Source organism: Ornithorhynchus anatinus, chromosome X2, assembly GCF_004115215.2.
Source record: "Ornithorhynchus anatinus isolate Pmale09 chromosome X2, mOrnAna1.pri.v4, whole genome shotgun sequence".
NCBI classification, from domain to species: Eukaryota; Metazoa; Chordata; class Mammalia; order Monotremata; family Ornithorhynchidae; genus Ornithorhynchus; species Ornithorhynchus anatinus.
This window is the reverse complement of record NC_041750.1, coordinates 27,929,830-27,948,528: the sequence shown is the minus strand read 5'-3', so window position 1 is coordinate 27,948,528 and position 18,699 is coordinate 27,929,830. Positions and strand designations below refer to the sequence as shown.

General features: G+C 53.8%; 1 protein-coding gene across 3 annotated transcripts in view; it reads left to right on the top strand.

Moving 5' to 3' along the window:
- CTDP1 (CTD phosphatase subunit 1) overlaps positions 1-18,699 on the top strand; it is a 71,781-nt gene that overhangs the window by 18,056 nt on the left and 35,026 nt on the right. Inside the window, exons 6-10 of one of the 3 annotated variants that reach the window (XR_003755383.2) lie at positions 3,108-3,198; positions 4,018-4,184; positions 5,987-7,000; positions 10,666-10,807; positions 11,652-11,751. Coding sequence is in view for 2 of the 3 variants with exons in the window: in XM_029052551.2 (XP_028908384.1) it covers positions 3,108-3,198; positions 4,018-4,184; positions 5,987-7,000; positions 10,666-10,807; positions 11,652-11,882 (1,645 nt within the window). In the remaining variant the exon portion in view is untranslated. Of the gene's footprint in view, positions 1-3,107; positions 3,199-4,017; positions 4,185-5,986; positions 7,001-10,665; positions 10,808-11,651; positions 11,883-18,699 lie in introns of all 3 variants that reach the window. The other 2 variants (XM_029052551.2, XM_039910587.1) reach the window with 2 other exon arrangements.

Sequence of the window (18,699 nt, the reverse complement as noted above, 5' to 3'; positions counted from 1 at the left end):
CTTCCCTCTCCCGCCAACCTCACAGAACCCCCTTTCCCCACAACTGATCGGTAACTCCAGCGGAAGGTCAGCGCAAAGGCAGAGGAGAAACTTTCATTCATTCAGTAGGATTTATGGAGCGCTTACTATGTGCAGAGCACTGTACTGAGCGCTTGGAATGGACAGTTCGGCAACAGATAGAGACAATCCCTGCCCACTGACGGGCTCACAGTCTAATCGGGGGAGACAGAGGGACAAAAACAAGACAACTTAATCACGATAAATAGAATGAAGGGGATGGACACTTCATTAACCAAATAAATAGGGTAATAAAAACAGACAAATGAACACAGTGCTAAGGGGAGGGGAGAGGGGGAGGAGCAGAGGGAAAGGGGGCTTAGCTGAAGGAGAAACCACTCCTATCCATCCCTTTGGCTTCTCATTAAAGTCCCGGTGGAAACAGCCCCACCGGGCTGAAACCCTCTAACCGGGAGTTGTCGGATTGCAGGGAAACCTTGTTGCTCTGGACCTTGCGAAATCACGCGAGTGTGGGCTAAGAGAAACCAAGCACACCGTCTCCCTGATTATTCTGCTTTTTACTGAGCACGACTGCCGTAATTCCAGTATCTCGTTGCTTCTTTTTAAAATAGGTCTTCAGATTTCTATCAACTTTTTGTTGCCCCTCCCGGACCCACTCCTGTGCGGCAAGGTGAAACTCATCTCACGCTCACCGCCCTGCCTGAAATTGAAAGGGGGGTCCTGGACTGGGGTGGTAGGCAGACAGGCAGGAGGGGGTAAAAGTTGGGTGGGGGGCGGGGATGGGGATTGTTGTCTAGGTCCACTGAGCACTTGGGAGAGTATAACGGAATCAGGAGACGCAATCCCTGCCCTCAGAGAGCTTACAGTCTGATGGGCCAGGTGGGTACTGAAATAAATTCCAGGGCGGGAACGTGATAAAGTGTACAGATCTGGGCATGAGGGCGGTGGTGCGGGGGGGACTTTGTGCCCCCAAGGGCTTAGGAGCTATGCCATATCGCAGTCAGTATCCTAGGACTTCTGTTCAGTATGAAAGACCAACTTGGAAGCAAGGAACTCAAGAATTAAGTCTCTAATTTAGCCCAGGACACTCCCTGTACGCAGCATGTCAGTTCGGGACAGCCCTTTGGAAATGTCAAACATATTTATAGACCTTGATATTAAGCACATTCTCATTGAGCACAGACTACTAGCAAGCGGTCAGGCTGATTTTACCAGAGGTGTTAAGGCAGCGAGCCTTGGGAAATGATTAGCCCTTTCCTTGGAAAAGAGTTTGAAAAGCTCAGGGGCCTACTTCTCTTTTGGTGCAGAATCGAGGCAGGTGTGGTTAGCTACCTGGGGAGAGAAGAGCATGCTAGCCACGGCGTATAAAGGAGTAAAACCTGTCATTTCCCTTCAGTAATTGCCCGGTTTTCTTGACCTTTTCAGGGTTTTTGTGAGTATAAGATAGTTAAATTGGTTCCGGCTGCATTTAGCATTTCAGAAATGGTGTGTCCTGTCTGACATCTGCAATAGAGTCACGACACCCCGGTAGCTTCCATTTCCAACCAAACTCAAGGAGAAGGAAACGGGAGCCTCGATGGAAGCGCGTCTTAATTTGCACATTATCGGCTGTGGGCAGTGCCCCCTCTTTTACAGGAAAACAGAAATGCCCCACCATCTGGACCTTGTGAAAGCGAGCGAGTGTGGGTTAACAGAAATCCCAAGCACGCCGTGTCCCTGATTATTCTGCTTTTTACTGAGCACGGCTCCCATAATTCCAGGATCTCATTGCTTCTTTTAAAAATAGGTCTTCAGATTTCTACCAACTAATCGCTAACTTTTTGTTGCCCTGCCCGGACCCACTCCTGTCTGGCAAGGTGAAACTCATCTCACACTCACCGCTCTGCCTGAAATTGAAAGGAGCGCTGGACTGAGGGATGTGATGCGAAGCAAAATTAAATTTAGCCCAACGAGCTATTGGAGGGCAATTAAGCTGCGTATGGTTCAGTAAAATGTGGGTTACCGTGTCTGTCTTCCCATTTATAGCAAACATCAGTCAGTCAGTCGTATTTATTGAGCGCTCACTGTGTGCAGAGCACTGTACTAAGTGCTTGGGAGAGCACAATGTAACAGACACGTTCCCTGCCCACGATGAGCTTACGGTCTAGGGGGGGAGATAGACGTAAATGTAAATAAATAAAATTACAGACGTTCATAAGTGCTGGGGGCGGTGGGAGGTGAATAAAGGGAGCAAGTCAAGGTGATGCAGAAGAGGGGGGGAAAAAGAACTTAGGGAAGGCCTCTTGGAGGAGGTGGGCCTTCAGTAAGGCTTTAAAGGTTGGGGGGGAGTAGTTGTCTGCCGAATATGAAGAGGGAGGCTGTTCCAGGTCAGGGGCGGGACGTGGGTGAAAAGTCGACGGCAAGGTGGACGAGACTGGGGTGGAGTGAGAAGGTTGACGTTGGAGGAGCGAAATATGGGGGCTGGGTTGCTGAAGGAGAGTAACAAGGTGAGGTAGGAGGGGGTAACCTGTTTGACTGCTTTAAAATCGCTGGTGAGGAGTTTCTGATGGATGCGCAGGTGGATGGGCAGCCACCTGCAGGTTCCTGAGGAGTGGGGAAACGCGGCCTGAACGTTTTCGTAGAAAAATGATCCGGCCAGCGGCGTGAGATATGGACTGTCGTGGGGAGAGACGAGAGGCTGGGAAGTCAGCGAGGAGGCTGATACTGTAATCAAGGCGGGATAAGATAAATGCTTGGATTAATATGGTAGCACTTCGGATAGAGAAGAAATGGCGGGTCGCGTTTTTATGACAGGAAGCGTTTGCCAGTCTGTTTTCTCCCGTATCTTGGCCACCGCCTTTCTCCAGTGAGTCGCTAGTCCGGCGTTTCTGACGCGATGATTTCCGAGTTGACGGGGCCAGGGGGTCCCTGGGGATCCTGGGTCAAGAAGACTAGCTTTTCTTCCAATTGAGAACCCCTGCCAAGAGGGTCCCGTATGATCAGCTACTACCCCATAACTTTTCTCCCTGTAGAAAAATGCCCCCCCCCAAATTAACAATATATGTTCTAAAAGTTAAAGTAAAACAATCTTTTTTTTTCCCCTTCCAAAGGCTTTCTGGACCCCGAGAAGAAACTGTTTTCCCATCGGATATTGTCAAGGGATGAGTGCATTGACCCGTTTTCTAAAACAGGAAATCTTAGGTACGTACACGGGGGGTGTTAATTCCCCTTTCTTTAGTTGAAACTTCCCGTTTGTTCGGAGGGGGTGGGATTTTAAAATGGTATTTGTTAAGTGCTTACTACGTGCCAGGCACTGTTCTAAGCGCTGAAGTAGCTACAAGGTAATCAGGTTGGACACAGTCCATATCCCACATGGGGCTCACAGTCTCTATTCCCCAGTTTACAAATGAGGTAACTGAGGCACAGAGAAGAGACTTGCCCAAGGTCAAACAGCAGACAGCGGCGGAGCTGGGATTTGAACCCAGGTCCTTCAAACTCCCAGGCCTGTGCCCTCTCCACGAGGCCATTGCCGCTTCTCATTTGTGCGTCAGCGGTCGGAAATAAAGTGTGAGAACCGAACCGAGAAACGAATTCATCCGAAAGGGAGAGCGGAGTCGGCCCTCTGGGGTGGACACGGGGGATGTCCGGGAGCCAAGGGTGCGGGTTCCCGGGAAGTCTCAGCAGGAGAAAGAACACCGGGCAGCGGAGGCAGGAAATTAATTTTAAACGAGCAACACCGTCATACCCGCTGCGTTCGTTGAGAGGCCTCAAGCCTGTTCCCGCGAGCCAGCCTGCTGGAGAAATCCGAGCCCCATGACAACCGATCCCAAAGCCAAGCTCCCGTCTGGAGATTGACAGCTCCGGGGCTCCAGACGAGTGCCTCTTAGCCCTCCTCACGGGTAAATGGAAATCTTCCTTGCGTGCCAGAGACGCCAAGTTAGTCTGAAAGGCAGCCGGGGAGGTGGTTGGGTTTCCAACTGTGCTGAGCGCTACTAAAGAGGTCCTGATCTCCCCTTTTAGAAATCTCTTCCCGTGCGGAGACTCGATGGTCTGCATTATCGATGACCGAGAAGATGTCTGGAAGTTTGCGCCCAACTTGATAACCGTAAAGAAATACGTGTACTTCCAGGGCATAGGGGACATTAATGCCCCTCCTGGATCCAGGGAAATGCAAATGAAAAAGAAGGGTGAGTCACTTCACACACATTATTTTTCCAAAGTAGGTGAGAGGTAACGCCCGGGGTGGTTTTCACCGTCCTCCCTCGGCGACTGTGGTCATCTGGGTGTTGGCTGGTGGTAGGAAGAGTTCCGTGTTCTCACTTCATTCATGAAATAGTATTTATTGAGCGCTTCCTATGTGCAGAGCACTGTACTAGGCGCTTGGAATGTACAATTCGGCAACAGAGACAGTCCCCGCCCAGTGACGGGCTCACTTGGAAACCGGGGAGGAAGACGCTCTGAAGGAACTGCAGGGCTCTCCGCTTTCACTCCCAGTTCCATAAGCCTCCTTTCCCGAACAGTCTCGGCCTCGATGTTGTCGGAAGAGGCTCGTGAGTGGATATATAATAATAATAATGATGGCATTTGTTAAGCGCTTACTATGTGCAAAGCACCGTTCTAAGTGCTAGGGGGATGCAAGGTGATCAGGTCGTCCCACGTGGGGCTCACACTCTTCATCCCCATTTTACAGATGAGGTCACTGAGGTTCAGAGAAGTTAAGTGACTTGCCCAAAGTCACACAGCTGACAAGTGGTGGAGCTGGGATTAGAACCCATGACCTCTGACTCCCAAACCCGTGTGCTCTTTCCACTGAGCCACGCTGCTTCTCTATTCGTGCCCAAACCCCTGCATTTTGTGCCTGCTTTATGTAGATCCACATGGAAAAAGTTTTCTGTCTAGTCTTAAAGAGAATAAGCTGCATGTGTAACTTTTTTTTTTTAATGGGATTTGTTCAGTGCCCTCCAAGTGCCAGGCACTGTACTAAGCGCCGGGGTAGATGCAAACCCATCAGGTTGGACACAATCCGTGTCCCACGCGGGGCCCACGGTCTTAATCCCCACTGATGAGGTGATCGGAGCACAGAGGAGTCGAGTGACGGAGGTCACGCAGACGTCAAGCGACAGAACCGGCATTAGAACCCGGGTCCTTCTGACTCCCAGGCCGGTGCTCTGTCCACTAGGCCACGCTGCTTCCAAGCTGACCTCGGTAACGAGGGTGTGAGCCCTCGTGTACCGTGGCTGCCCACTGGGACGACTTCCCCAGCCTCCTCAGGTTTGAGGGTCCGGGGTATCACCCCACCCGCCGCCGCCAGGCCCCCTGTGGAGGGAGGCGGCCGGATCGTTTGCCTTCCTCCTCTGCCGCCATTTTTGTCTTCTCTCTACCTTCCCCCTGAGGCGTCCCGCGGCATCTCAGCAGATCAGGGAACTCTGGGTGTGAAGCCTGCCCTGAGAGAACCTGCCCCGAGAGAACATCGTGGCCTAGTGCCAGGAACATGGGCCCGAGAATCCAGAGAGCCAGGCTCCAGTCTCAGCTCTGATACTGACCTGCTGCGTGACCTTGGGCGCGACCACCTCCATGAGCCTCTTGTTCCTCCTCTGGAAAAGGAGCATAAGATGTCTGATGGCTCTCCCCGGGTCCACTGAGATCTTGGTCCTACCCCTCAGGACCTACCCCTCATTTGACCCAGAGGAAGCGCTGTCGGTTAGTCAGTTGTATTAATTGAGCACTTACCGTGTGCAGAGCGCCGTACTGAGCGCTAGGGAGAGGACAGTACAACCGAATCGGTGGCCTACCTACTACCCCAAGTGTAACATGGGGCCTCTGGAGTTTCCAGCGCGGTCCGAGGTGGTTCACTTAAGGCTGGCGTCATCAGCGGGCCTCTTTCGGTGAAACGGTCAGTGGGGGCGAGGGCCTGGGGGAATCGGCCCCTGACGGAAGAAAGGCGTTGCTTTTTCCTAATGGGAATTTCTGCTCTCGTGTGCACCTTCAGCCAATCACTCGTCCAGAGCAGCCGAGGCCTCGGAGGAAACCGCGTCCCCAAAGGACGCGGAGGACGACCGGAGCGCGGCCCGTCCGGAAGAGCAGAGCAATGGCCTCGGGAAGCCCGGCCCAGAGCTCAACGGCAGCAAGCCGGTCGACGGCGACTCTGCCGGGTGGGGGCCGGGGTCCAGACTGAGCGACGGAGGCGCCGTCCGTTCTCCCGCCGACCCCGGCACGGGCGGCGGCTCCGACGACCGGCGGGCGGCCGGAGACCCCCAGGTCCCCGCCGAGACGCGGCCCGCCCGAGGTACGGCCGCCGGCGACCTGGACTTCGAGCTGTCCAGCGACAGCGACAGCGAAGCGGACGGGAAGAGATCGTCGTCCTCGTCGGTCTCCGGCGCAGAGGGCGAGGAGAGGCGGGGCTGGAAGAAGCCCAAGTGCCCCCAGGCGGGGGAGGGCCGGACCCCTCCGGGAGAGGCGCCCGGCGGCCCCGCAGACGCCCAGGGCGTCGGCCCGGTGGTGCCGGAGGCGGGCGAGCGGGACGGCCTCTCCGACCTCGCCAATGGCTGCGCGGACAAGAGGGAGGCCGAGACCGAGTCCCAGAACAGCGAGCAGTCCGGCATCACGGTCGGCGAGTCTCTGGACCAGAGCATGGAGGAGATGGAGGAGGAGGAGGGGGGCGAGGAGGACGACGAGGAAGAGGACGCGGACGAAGACGATCACTTGATCTACCTCGAGGAGATCCTCGTCCGGGTCCACACGGATTACTACGCCAAGTACGACAAGTACCTGAGGCAGGAGATCCAGGAAGTGCCTGATATCCGGAAGATCGTCCCCGAGCTGAAGAGCAAAGTGCTGGCCGACGTGACCATAATATTTAGCGGGCTGTACCCCACAAACTTCCCCATGGAGCGGACGCGGGAGCATTACCACGCCACGGCCCTGGGAGCCAAGATCAACAAGAACCTGATCCTGAGCGCCGACAACCCCAACCGAGCCACCCACCTGATCGCGGCTCGGGCCGGTGAGTGAGCGAGACGGGGCCGGGGCCTGCCGCGGTCCTGATGGGCGTAGAAGCAGGAGGAGCGGTGTCGCCTAGCGGAAAGAGCCCGGGCCTGGGAGTCGGGGGACGTGGGTTCTAATCCCCGCTCTGCCACAGGTCTGCTGTGTGACCTGGAGCAAGTCACTTCACTTCTCTGGGCCTCAGTTGCCTCATCTTTAAAATGGGGATTAAGTCTTTGAGCCCCATGTGCGACGAGGACTGTGTCCAACCTGATTGTCTTGTATCTGCCCCAGCGCTTGGCAGGTGGTAAGCGCTTAAATTCCACATTTATTATTGTCAGAAGCCCCAGGAGGAGTGTGGGATCCTGAGATTGTCCACTACCAGCGATCGGCATCTGTCCACGGCAGGTCTCGGTCCTTTCCCTCGCACGTTGTTCGGTTCCGGTCACCCTGGGACCGGCGCCGAGAGCATCTGACCGTCTTTTCCTCCAACTTCGGAGGCTTCGGATGCGCATCGGGGGTGTTTGGGACCGGGTGGAATTGAAGAATCGTGGTGGTGGCCCAGTTTGGCGATGGTTAAACTCACATTCGCCCGGGGGCAACCCGGCCGGGTTCGGAGCTGGTCTCGAGGGAAAGCGGGCCACTAGAACTCTGAGCTAAGAGGCCAGGTTCGGGTTTGTTTTGTAGCGCCCCTAAGCCCTCGTGACGCACGTCCCGGACCTCGCGGTAACGTCGGCGTGTCCCCACGGTGGAGTCCGCGTCGGCCGCTCCCCGGGGTGGACCGTCGCAACCTCAGATTCCAGGTGGCTGCTTTCCTGCCCGGGGGTCCGAAACGGCAGCCCCACGTCGGACACCGTAGCCAAGTTTTCCCTAAAGAATCGCGGTATCCCCGAAGGAAACCCTTTTGAGAAAAAGTCGGAGGGGGTGGGCTGCCAGAGGCCTGCAAATCGGGAAGCCAGATCCCCTCTGGTCCTCACCGTTCCTTTGTCTTCATGGCGGTCGGAGTAAGCGTAGTTAGTCCTTCAGAAGGAGCGGCAGCTTCCCGGCTACTAAGGGCCCCCTCGTTGCTTTGCCGCTTCCGAGGCCGATGCCCCACCACCCTTAGCTCCCCTGCACCCTCGAACTGTAGAAGGGCTGGCATTCCTTCCACTGGGCAGGGCGGGGCGAGAAGAGCTGCGCTCCCAAGAGTAACCCCCTCCCTTTCCTTTAAAAGCCAGACCAAGGATCCCGAGAAGTGGGACCACATGCCTTCCTCACAATGTAAACAGCCAGCCTAGACTTCTAGAAAATGTAGTTTTCCCAAACAGCGCAGATGTGCACATGAGCTCGCTCTCTCTCTCTCTCTCTGACAGACACACCCACCCACCCCACCGCCCCCTTTGAGCTCTTCATTAGCATCCAGAGGAGTTTGAATTTCAAAGTTTTTGATAACCCGTGGCTCTCCCTCCCTTAACCCAGCATGGACTATCCCACACCCCTGACTCTCCTCTCTTTTCCCCTGTCTTTCTCCCAGTGACCCAACATGGACGAGCCAACACCCCTGACTTTCCCCTCTCCATCTGTGACTCTTGCTCCAGTAACCCAGCGTGGACTTTGCATCCACAAATTTGCCTAAATCCCTCTTGCTCCTGGTGAGATTTTCAGCCTGCACAGCTTCCTTTAGTGGCAATTCCACACTCAACCCCCACCTACTGGGAAGAAAGGCTCCCCCCGTTTGTTTGTTTACACCCTTTCACCTTCAAACCTCCTTGGATGCCTTCCCCTTCCCCTTCTCCTCCCTCCGTTGCCCCCCTTGTGGGATTTCGTGAGCATCAATCCCTTTTCACCTGCCCCTGCCCTGAAAATGTCCATTTTAAGATGTGCTCTGGGATTCGTCATTTCTATAAAAATAGGTGTCAGGTGCTCTTTACTCCTGGCAGTAATAACGGAGTGGAAATTTTGCTGCTTGTTGCCTTCTTTTTACAACAAATCTTTGAATTGTAAAGTAGTCCTCATTTCCCTACAGCTCAGCTGGAAGCGTTTCTTTGTTCCGCGAGTAGGAACAGAACGTATCGAAAATACTGACCAATTTTCCTTGTATGACTTGGATCCTACGGACATATTGAGAAACTTGAAGGAGCGCGCCTTGCTCCTCCCCGCCTCAGACCCACCTGGGGGGGGGTGAATTTTGGCAAATTCATTATAACGAGTCTGGGAGGATGAGGAGCAGCTCAGCGTCCATGTCCGTAGCCCTCCCGCTCTGTGATGGTGGTGGTGATGATTCGTAAGTAGTGGTGTATTCAGCGCTTACTGTTCATCAGGCTGGACTTAGTCTCTGTCCCACATGGGACTCACAGTCTAAATAGGAGGAAGACCACATATTTAATCCCTCTTCCACAGTTGTGGAAACGGGGGCACAGAGAAGTTGTGTGACTTGCCCAGAGTCACAGAGCGAGCAGTTGGCAGAGCCAGGATTAGAACCCAGGTCCTCTGACTCCCAGGCCTGTGCTCTTTCCACTAGGCCTCGCTGCTTGGCTTCGCTGACCTGCCTTCCCTCTTCTCTCCCCGTTTCTGACTCTCACACACCCCAACCATGAAAAAAACAGAGTCTAATGGACTGCCGCTGCAGAGAAGAGTCAAGGTCAGCCGTGCGCAGTGGTTGGAGCCGTTGACAGTTCCTCTCAGAATCTGGCTCTTCTGAGGTATCGGCCCCTCGATGGAGATAGGATTCTGCCCTTTCCGGGCCGGAGTGTGGCCCTTCGCATTCCAGAGCCGGCAGAGGAGATGGCAATTCCGGGGCCTCGAGCCTGTTTCCTGAGTACTCTTGAAAGCCAAAATTTAACCCACGCTCGTGGTATCAAGCCCTTCAGGAGTATAGTTAGTGTTTTTGCCAAATCCTACCTCCAGTGGCGGTAGGTCTGCCTTCCCACGGAGGATGGGATGGGATCGTGGAAATGAGGATCTGCGGGGGTCTCCAGAGATCGTAGTCGTTAGCGGCGGAAGGGTCTTCGAAGGATCGTCCGGTCTGGTTCCTGGCTCCCGGCAGGATCACAGCAGAACCACCCGAGGCAGATGGGTCTCTCTTGGTCCTTAATGCCAGATGGAGATCTTGAGGTGGAAATTCCACTCTTTCGTTGGCGGCATCTCCACCGGGGTTCACTCCCCGATACCATCGCGAAGTCCTGCCAGAGGTTTAAACAAAATCCCTAGGTGCCATCTACCATTAACCCAGAGTTCCTATTTCAGACTATACCGTAGACGAAGTCCAGCGGGAGAAGAAAGGGCAGATGATTTGGTTCTGATGATCTCGTATCCACCCCAGTGTTTAGCACAGTGCGTGGGACCTAGTAGGCAGTGAATGAATACCGCCGTAATCGTAATTGTGATTACGAAAAAAGGTGGGCCTTGGGTTCAAAGGAGGAGAAGTCTCCAGTAGTCACTATTCTAAGTAATCTTGCCCAGATACGTGTAAGGTGCAGGCAAGTCACCTGGATCGAGGACCTGTAGAGCGGTTACAGATACACACGTGTGCAACGCGGGAGATCATCCCCCTTTTCGTGAGTTTTAGCTCAGCGGAGCTTAACGTCTCACTGAGTCTCGATATATGCCTCAAACCCACATTGGCAGCGGATGTGTGTGTTTGGTATCGTACTCACGTTCCAGGGAAGATCAGCCCAATCTCAGGAGGGACTTTTTTCTAACCAATAGGCACGGAGAAAGTCCGGCAAGCACAAGACTGCAAGCACCTGCATGTCGTCAATCCCGACTGGCTGTGGAGCTGCCTGGAGCGCTGGGACAAGGTGGAAGAGCAACTGTTCCCGCTCAAGGAGGATTACGTCAAAACCCAAAGGTGGGGGGGGGGGTCCCCCTTGGGCCTGGCACCGCAGCGGGAGCCTCACCCCACTTGGGAGACAACGGGCCGAGCCGATTCCCCTGTCTCCTTCCCCGGCAAAGGATTTCACTTCCGAACCCGGCTTCCCGACTAGACTGGAAGCTCCCAGTGGGCAGGAGTTGTGGCTCCTACCTGCCGGGTGCTCAGCACAGTGCTCCTCACGGAGCAGGCGCTTAAGTGCTGTTAACGGGTGGATGGCCGCCCCTCGTTGGCCGGGGCCCGGTGCTCTCCCCGGGGAAAACGGAGCAGGGGGAACGAGGTCGGGGAAGAGGAGTGGGGCTTTTGGGAGTAACCGGTGACGCGGGTGTGGGGCGAGAGGCCGAAGAGGACAGCGGGGCCGGGCCGAAGGAGCTGTTCCACCCTCCATTTGCCGGATTTGAGAAGGGGAAGGCTAAGGAGAGGGTGGAAGCTGGTGATGGGGGGGCCGAGCAGGAAGGCCGTAGAGGAGGTGGTGCAGGTGAGGGCACGGGAGGACGCAGTTCCGTCCCCATTAAATCGGGAGGCCGGAGAAACCCGTCACGAACGACTCTGTCCTAGTCCCGTCGGGCAAACCCTCTGTGCCCGTTGGGCTGGGCACTTTCCGGCCATCTATCTGCTTGCACTCATGTGGGTTTGACTAGCTTTTTGGACCCCTCTCCCGCTTTAATTCTCAGGCCGCGAGGGTTCGGGCTTGGAACCCCTTGAAACCTAGCGCCAGGGGCCGCTTTTTCTGCCGAGAGAAACCCTTGCCTGCCGAGCGCCGATTTTTCCCAGGCGACGACTCCCTCCTGAAAAGTGTTGTTTCCCCCGCTTCCCCCAACAGGGAGAACAGCCCCGCGACGTTTCCGGACACTCAGAGTGCGTTTCAAACGGCCCTGTTCCACCCGACGCCCATCCACCCCAAGTGCCAGCCGGGGCCCGAGGTTCGGATTTACGATCCCAACACGGGGAAGCTCATCAGGAAGGGCTCTCAGAATCCGGGGCAGTCCCTGTACATCCAGCCTCCGGCTCCCCCCCTCACACTGCCGGTCCACGGGGAACACTCGTCTTTCAGGTACCCCAGCGGGAAGCTGCCCGGACGCTAGATCCGCTTGCCCCGCTCCGTCGTCCGCGGGCGGAGGCGGTCTGAGGGTAGCGGTTCCGGTTTGACGATGAGAGCGATGGTGTCCCGAGGAAGGACACCGAGGCTCGGGGCCGATCCGGGGATTCTCCTGGCGGGGAGGGCGGCTTCTCCTAGCTCTGTTCGGGGTTAAAATTGGGCGGAGCGGTGGCTACCGCCCGCCGGCCCTACGCGGCAACCGAGAGATGTTCTTCGTCCAGACGGCTGAACCGCAGGACTCTGTGACTGCCAAGTCAGGCTCCCTCCGGTCTCCGGGGGCCCGGCGGGACCTTGTCGGGGAGCACCCTGCCTCCCAAGGGACCAGGAGTCAGTCAACCCTTGCTCCCCTCCAGCTGACCAAAGTCTCCTGGGGGAGGGTCCAGCCAGCCTGTGACCGCCTGATGGGAGCCCAGTGGACGGGGGTTGTCGGTGGGCTTTCCCCCTCTCTCCCCTCGCCATCAGTCTTCCCTTCCCCCGAGCCATCCAGTAAGAGAGGATTGAGCCCTGGGGACCTCGGCAGGTGAGAGCCGGACACCCCACTCTCAAACCACCCCAACGCTAGCCGCCCTGCAAGAAATGGCAGCCCAGCAACCTCTGGTTCAGGGGCGAGGCCTGGGAGTTGAGGGAGCCCACTGGCTCTCCCGCCAATAGTTCTCTTGGGCTCCCGGGGGCTAGAGCGGGACCTGGGCCCTTTCTAGATAATCAGGATTTCCTCCAGAGCGTTACGTTGGGCCTGTCCATCAGACCCTCCTAGGGTCCGGCCCACTTCTCCCCAGGGCGTTTTCAGTGGTGCTGCCCGGCGGGAAAAGGTGGAAGCGGAGAGTGCGGGTGCACAGGGTAAGAAGCTGGTTCCTGAGTGAGCTAGACTATGAACCCCTAGGAAGCGGACCCCCCTCCCAGCCCAACCGTCTAACCCAGAGACCACCCTCAGACGGCCTCCTCAGCCCCGCTTGGAACAGCCCCGTTGAACTGTCGGGGTTCTTAGAGGAAGATTTCACCGAGAATGTTAGGAACGGAACCTAAGGAAGTCGAAAGTTGTTAACGACTTGGGCTTTCCTTAATGACTTGGTGTCTTCTTTTTCTTTCTCCCTCATTGCTCTACTCCTCCTCCTTTGGTATCTTCTTGTATCTTTAATAAGCTTCTATTTATCATCCGTTCTGATTGGGTTAAAAGACAGTCCCCTTTCTTTCTTCCTCCTTTGTCCTTTTCTCTCCCTGTTCCATTTACCTCCTCCGGTTTCCGAGTTCCAGAACCGCCACCCTCTCAACTCAAGTAGTTCCTGGGGTTCATTTTCCTTCTTTAGAAAGGTAATCTCTGTAGCTCTTCCAAATCCCTGCCCAGAATGGAACGCGTAAAACGATAAGACTCTGCCACGGAGCAATCTGGAAGTCAGCACTGCGGCTTTTCAGAAAGAACAGGTGAAAAGAAGAGATTACTTTGGCTGCTTTTCAGAGTCTTTTGCAAGATAGAAAGGGTCTAGAATTTCCAGCGACGGAGGTGGTCATACTCGAATGAGCTTTTTGTTGCGATTGCCTTTTGAATTTTTCTCGCGGAGGCGGTAGACTGAACCGGACCAAGTTACGTTGCGGGCGCCGGTTCGTTTGAAAGGAAGTGGTCCGTAGCTTACCCTGCTGTAATGTCATGTGCCTCTGTTTCCCTTTCCGGTAAAAAGGCTCTCCGAGAACCCTCCGGACTTGTACATTGGGTCATTTTGGGGTTTGGGTTTGAATCAGGAAGGGGGATAATGTCTCTGAATTTACACCTCTTCCTCCCAACTGGCTGGGTGGATTCAGCTGTTGACGGTTGGGAAGATATCCCAGAGCCACGAGGGACTGTATTGGATGCTCCCAGGGTTGACCGCTTTCATTCAGACCGTCTTCCGTAACGTCAGAGTCTCCTGGTTCTTTCGGTTTTCTCCAGGAGCTGCGGGGTCCGTTGAGGGGTGGGCAAGGGGAGGTTCCCTAGAAATCACATTCATTCGGTTGTCCTGATGGCGAAGCCACATCTCAAGCCTGACCTCAGATTTGGACCCCGAAGTGCATCTGGATTTGAAGTACGTAATAAATCTAAGAAATAAAGCCTGCAAATTCAATGAGTACGGAAAAGAGCTATCGCTGACGAGCTGTTATTTCTCATCCAGACCTCTGCTTGAACTACTTTCCGCGTAATTTAGTTAGCGCATGGTCCCCCAGACAGAGTTGGGTGAAACGTTCTGCATATTGAGAAGAAGCCCGGAGTTGAATTGATTGTAGATATCACGGTTATATCCAGTTTTTGCCAGCAAGTCTGTGTTTATCCCTGGATTCAGCCAAAGTTGAATAAATGATCGATTATCTCGAAGTTGAATTAATCTGGGATTTATTTCTACAAGAATCCAGAGAGCGAAGCATCAGTCCATATTGCATAAGCGAGACCCTGGTGATTTGAGAACGTAAGGAACCCTACTTGTATTCTGGCACAGATAATCCAGTCATTTGACTTTTTCTTGAGAGTCAAGAGGGAGTTCTGCAGATTTTTAGTCAATTATTCCTCCCACTTCCCTGACTCGGCTCCAGCATTTGTGACTTAGTTTGGGGGATGAGCCTTGAGCTGTTTCCAGTAGCTGCGGGAATCGGTGTGACCTGGGGGAAGGAGCACGGACCTGGGTTCTGATTCTGACTCTGCCGTGTGCCTTCAGTGTGACCTTGGGGAAGTCACTTCTCTGTGCCTCAGTTACCTCATCTGTAAAATGGGAATTCAGTCCCCGTTCCCCCTCCTACTTAGATGACGAGCCGTGTGTGGGACGAGGACTCTGTCTGACCTGATTATCTCCTCTCTTCCCCAGTGCTTAGAACAGTATGTGCCACTTAAAAAGCGGTTAACAAATGCCACAATGGTTATTATTATTTATTACCTGCCAGCCCCAAGGGGCTGATGGTCAGATCCTGGCTCCAGCCCTCTCCCCTCCCCCCGCAGCAGTCTTGAGCCCACCGTGACCGCTCCTTGAGTTCTTCCGAGCGGGATCCACACATTTCCAAAGAGAGTAAGGCCTTGCATTTAAGAATGGCCCTCTGGGTCCTGAAAGCTGGGAGGGGGTGAGCTCGGCAGGATCCAAAGATGCTTATAGTCCTTGAGCAATTTTCTTTTTATTCTTAAGGAGGAAAAGGTGTGGAAAATGTCCACCAACAATGAACAGTTCCTACCTGGAGAGGTCGAGCAAACAATTGGCTTCCGGATCCCGGTGCAGAGACGATGCCGGTGATTGAGTAGGGGGAAGCGCGGGCGCGGGGAACTCCGCCCTCCTGGAAGATGCCTTCTGAGTAGCTTCTGCGCCACGCTCTCACGGGCAGCGGGCCAGGCTGGCGGAGGGGGCCTTTGCCGAGCCGGCCCGTGGGAAGGAAGGGGAGAGGAGCAGCGGACAGGGAAGCCTGCTCTGAGCAGGCCTGACCTAAAGTTGGAGCCCAGAGCAGGAGGGAGTGGAGACACTCAGAACAGATGAATAGGCAGAAGAGAGGAGCTCTGGGGGACCAGGAAGATGACAGCAGAGAGCACAGCCTGAGGGTGGGTGGGGGAGAGTTGGGGAGCGATAGAGAGAGGAAATCTTGGCCGTCAGGGCTGCACGATTTATCGACGGTTCGGTCTCCGGGTGCCGTTTCGGCTCACCCCGGCACCCGGTTTCAAAGCGATGTATGCTTTGGTGTCCGCCTCCGTTCTCCTCACGTGTTTCCAACGGAAAAGCTCTTTGGGACCATCAACCGTTTCTCTATTAGGCGGCAGAGGGCTGAGCCTACGGACAGTTGTTCTCGATTCAGGAGCCTGAGGTCGGGGGAGCCCGCAGTGGGCGATTCGTTCCCATCCCTTTATCCAGTGGCTCCCTCACTCGACTGGTATCGCGTCGAGTCGATGGAAGAGATGCAGTGTCCTCATTGGTAGGTTAGACATTTTTGTTTTTATAAATGAAACCTCACTGAAGCCGTAGCGAACAAGGAGCATTAAAACATTAGGGATGGAGTTATGCAGTATAACTGTTGTGTTGGGTTTTTTTTAAAAAAAAAAAAAGTTCAGCCTGAAACCAGTTTTTATTCCCTTTTACTCTTTGATTAAACTCAAAATGGTCAAATACAAAAAGACCGTATTTTCACCCAGAACAATGGAAATTTGCAGCTCAATTTAGCGAAGTTGGTGCGTGAGTTATTCAGCCTAACTTGAAGTGACAATAGACTATGGAATTATAAAGATGCATAAGCTGAAATAATTAAATGCTGTCTGAAAACAGACTTTGCAGATGGCCCGCCGATCCTGAACAATGCAAAAACGAGACAGCCCGTTAAGCGTGCGGAACACTAATAACACATCCACGGATCCCGCCGATTGGGTGACGAACAGATATAATTTCTGGGTGGGAGGGAGAAGTTCCTTTCCAAGTGACTCTGAGGACGCTAACCTTTTAGCTGGCGGGTGTCCTCAGGAAAAGAAGGCTGCCTCCACTGGATCCCTTCTCCCCATGGCCCGAGGGGTCTGGGGATCTCTGGTGGGTCTGGTAGGCCTGGGTCGGGGTACCAGCTTCCCTGGGAGCCCCTCTGGGTTTGTTTCAGGCTAAGGAAGATGGTTGGGGAGCCGCGGGGGTGGCGACCGGCACTTGATCACCTCTGTCAATCAGTCAGTGATATTTATCGAGCACTTATTACGTGCAGAGCGCTGTATTAAGCACAACAGAATTAGCAGACACATTCCTTGCCCGCAACGAGCTTGCAGTCTAGCGGAGGAGACGGGCATCGATATAAGTAAGTAATTTAGAGTATATAAAGTTGTTTGACATAAGTGCTGTGGATCTGGGAATGGGGCGAATATCAAATGTCCAAAGGTCGCAGATCCAAGGGAGGATCCTGGGCTCTGCTTGGCTCTTTTCCTCAACGTTAAAGTTGCCTGTCTACCCATATATAAATATAAGGAAACCTACCTGTATTCTGGCCTTGATAATCCAGTCAGTTGAGTTTCTCTTGAGAGTAAAGAGCGAGGGAGTTTTGCAGATTTCACAGGGGGTTGGTAGGGGTACATGGTCGCCAATTAAGCTTATAAAGCCTGCTCCCGATGGAGAGTTTAGCTAGGACGTCGCCTCAGTTTGAGGCTTTCTGCTCAGACAAGCTTCAAAAAAACAAAGCCTTCTGCAGAAGAAGTAGGAGGAGCTCCACTTTATGCATGCGATACCCTGTACTGGGCTCTTGGGAAGTTCCTGCTCATAAGAAGCGTACACTTGAAGGGGGACGGGCATAAAAACATTTCCGCCTAGAAACTTGTCATTTTCATTACAAAGATAGATGTAACGGGCAACTTAGCCGAATACAACTGGTGCCAGGGCCCAGGACGTTTGGCCACATGATTTTATTGCTCAGACCGAATTTTTGCCGCTGTTGTTGATGCAACTAAATTGGACCCCGAAAGCTGAGGGCAAAGGACGTTTTTCGTTTCCCTCCAGTTTGGCGCCTGTTCATTTTCTTGCTCTATAACAATTCCCTGCTGTTCATGCACCTGGTCTTAGTGTGGAACCCACTCTTATGAATTAACCTTGAAACCACTCGATGGAACCTTACTGAGTCAGTGTGTGTGTGTGTTGGTGGGGTCTCATTTTCAAGAAGTTATGATTCATGGAAAAGAAATATCTTAAACTTGTCCTGCCAAGAAATGATTATGTATAGAAAATGCAAAAGAAGATCTCTTCCCAAAGAGCGTTTAGCTTTAGTTGAAAGAATTTGGGGAAGAGAAAAGAGCAGGGGTAGAACTGGGTGAAGGAGAGGCTTTGTGGGATGAGAGAATTCAAGGGGAGGGACAAGGTGGAGCAGGAGAGAACTCAGCTTGCAGCCTAACGCTTAGTACAGTGCCTGGCACATAGTGCTCAGCAATTACCGTTTTAAAAACATGTATTGAGAGTTGCTCTGCCCTCAGTTTCACCCGTTTTCATGCTTGGTTTTCCTCCTCCAGGAAGGCACAATTATTTTTCCGTTGCTGCTTGCCAGAGAAAGGAACGGGTGTTTTGGAGAAGAAGGAATAACGGCGGTTGAGTTTGGCTCTCTGGGCTTTTGCAGAGGGAAGAGGGCGGGGAAGCCAGCTGTCCTTTGAATAAATGAGAAAGCTGTTCGCTTTCTTTCCTGCTGACATGATGTGGCATGAGTGAAGTGGCTTTGCCCGTCCCTTCTTTGGGGCCGGTAAGCTCTTAAGATATTCGTTTATCAAGCTGAAGGCTTCTCCGTGACTTACAGGCGATCACGTCTTCCTTTCGGTCAGGATTGATCAAAAAGCAGTTAATGCATTTAATAGCGTCGAAGTCCCCAGAATCAGCACGGTCTATTGGATAGAGCACGGGCCTGGGAGTCAGAAGGGCCTGGGTACTAACCCCAGCTCTGCCACCTGTCTGCTTTGTGACCTTGGGCAAGTCGTTTAAATTCTCTGTGCCTCAGTTACCTCATCTGTAAATAATAATAATGAGGGTATTTGTTAAGCTCTTACTATGCGCCAAGCGCTGTTCTAATGGGGATTAAGACGGTCATCCCCGTGTGGGATGTGGACCGTGTCCAACCTGTTTAGCTCACATCTACCCCAGTGCCTAGGCCCGGCACATAGTAAGTGCTTAACAGATACGATTTTTTTAAAAAGATGGTGAGTGTTGGGCCCCAGGGGTTGCTCCAGAGGGACCATCCCCAGGCTTCCCTCCAAGACCACTGTGTGGCTAAGGGAGGTTCAGATGGAGCCCAGGGAGAGGGAGGTCACTTTGATGGAGAATGTAGGTGGGATCTC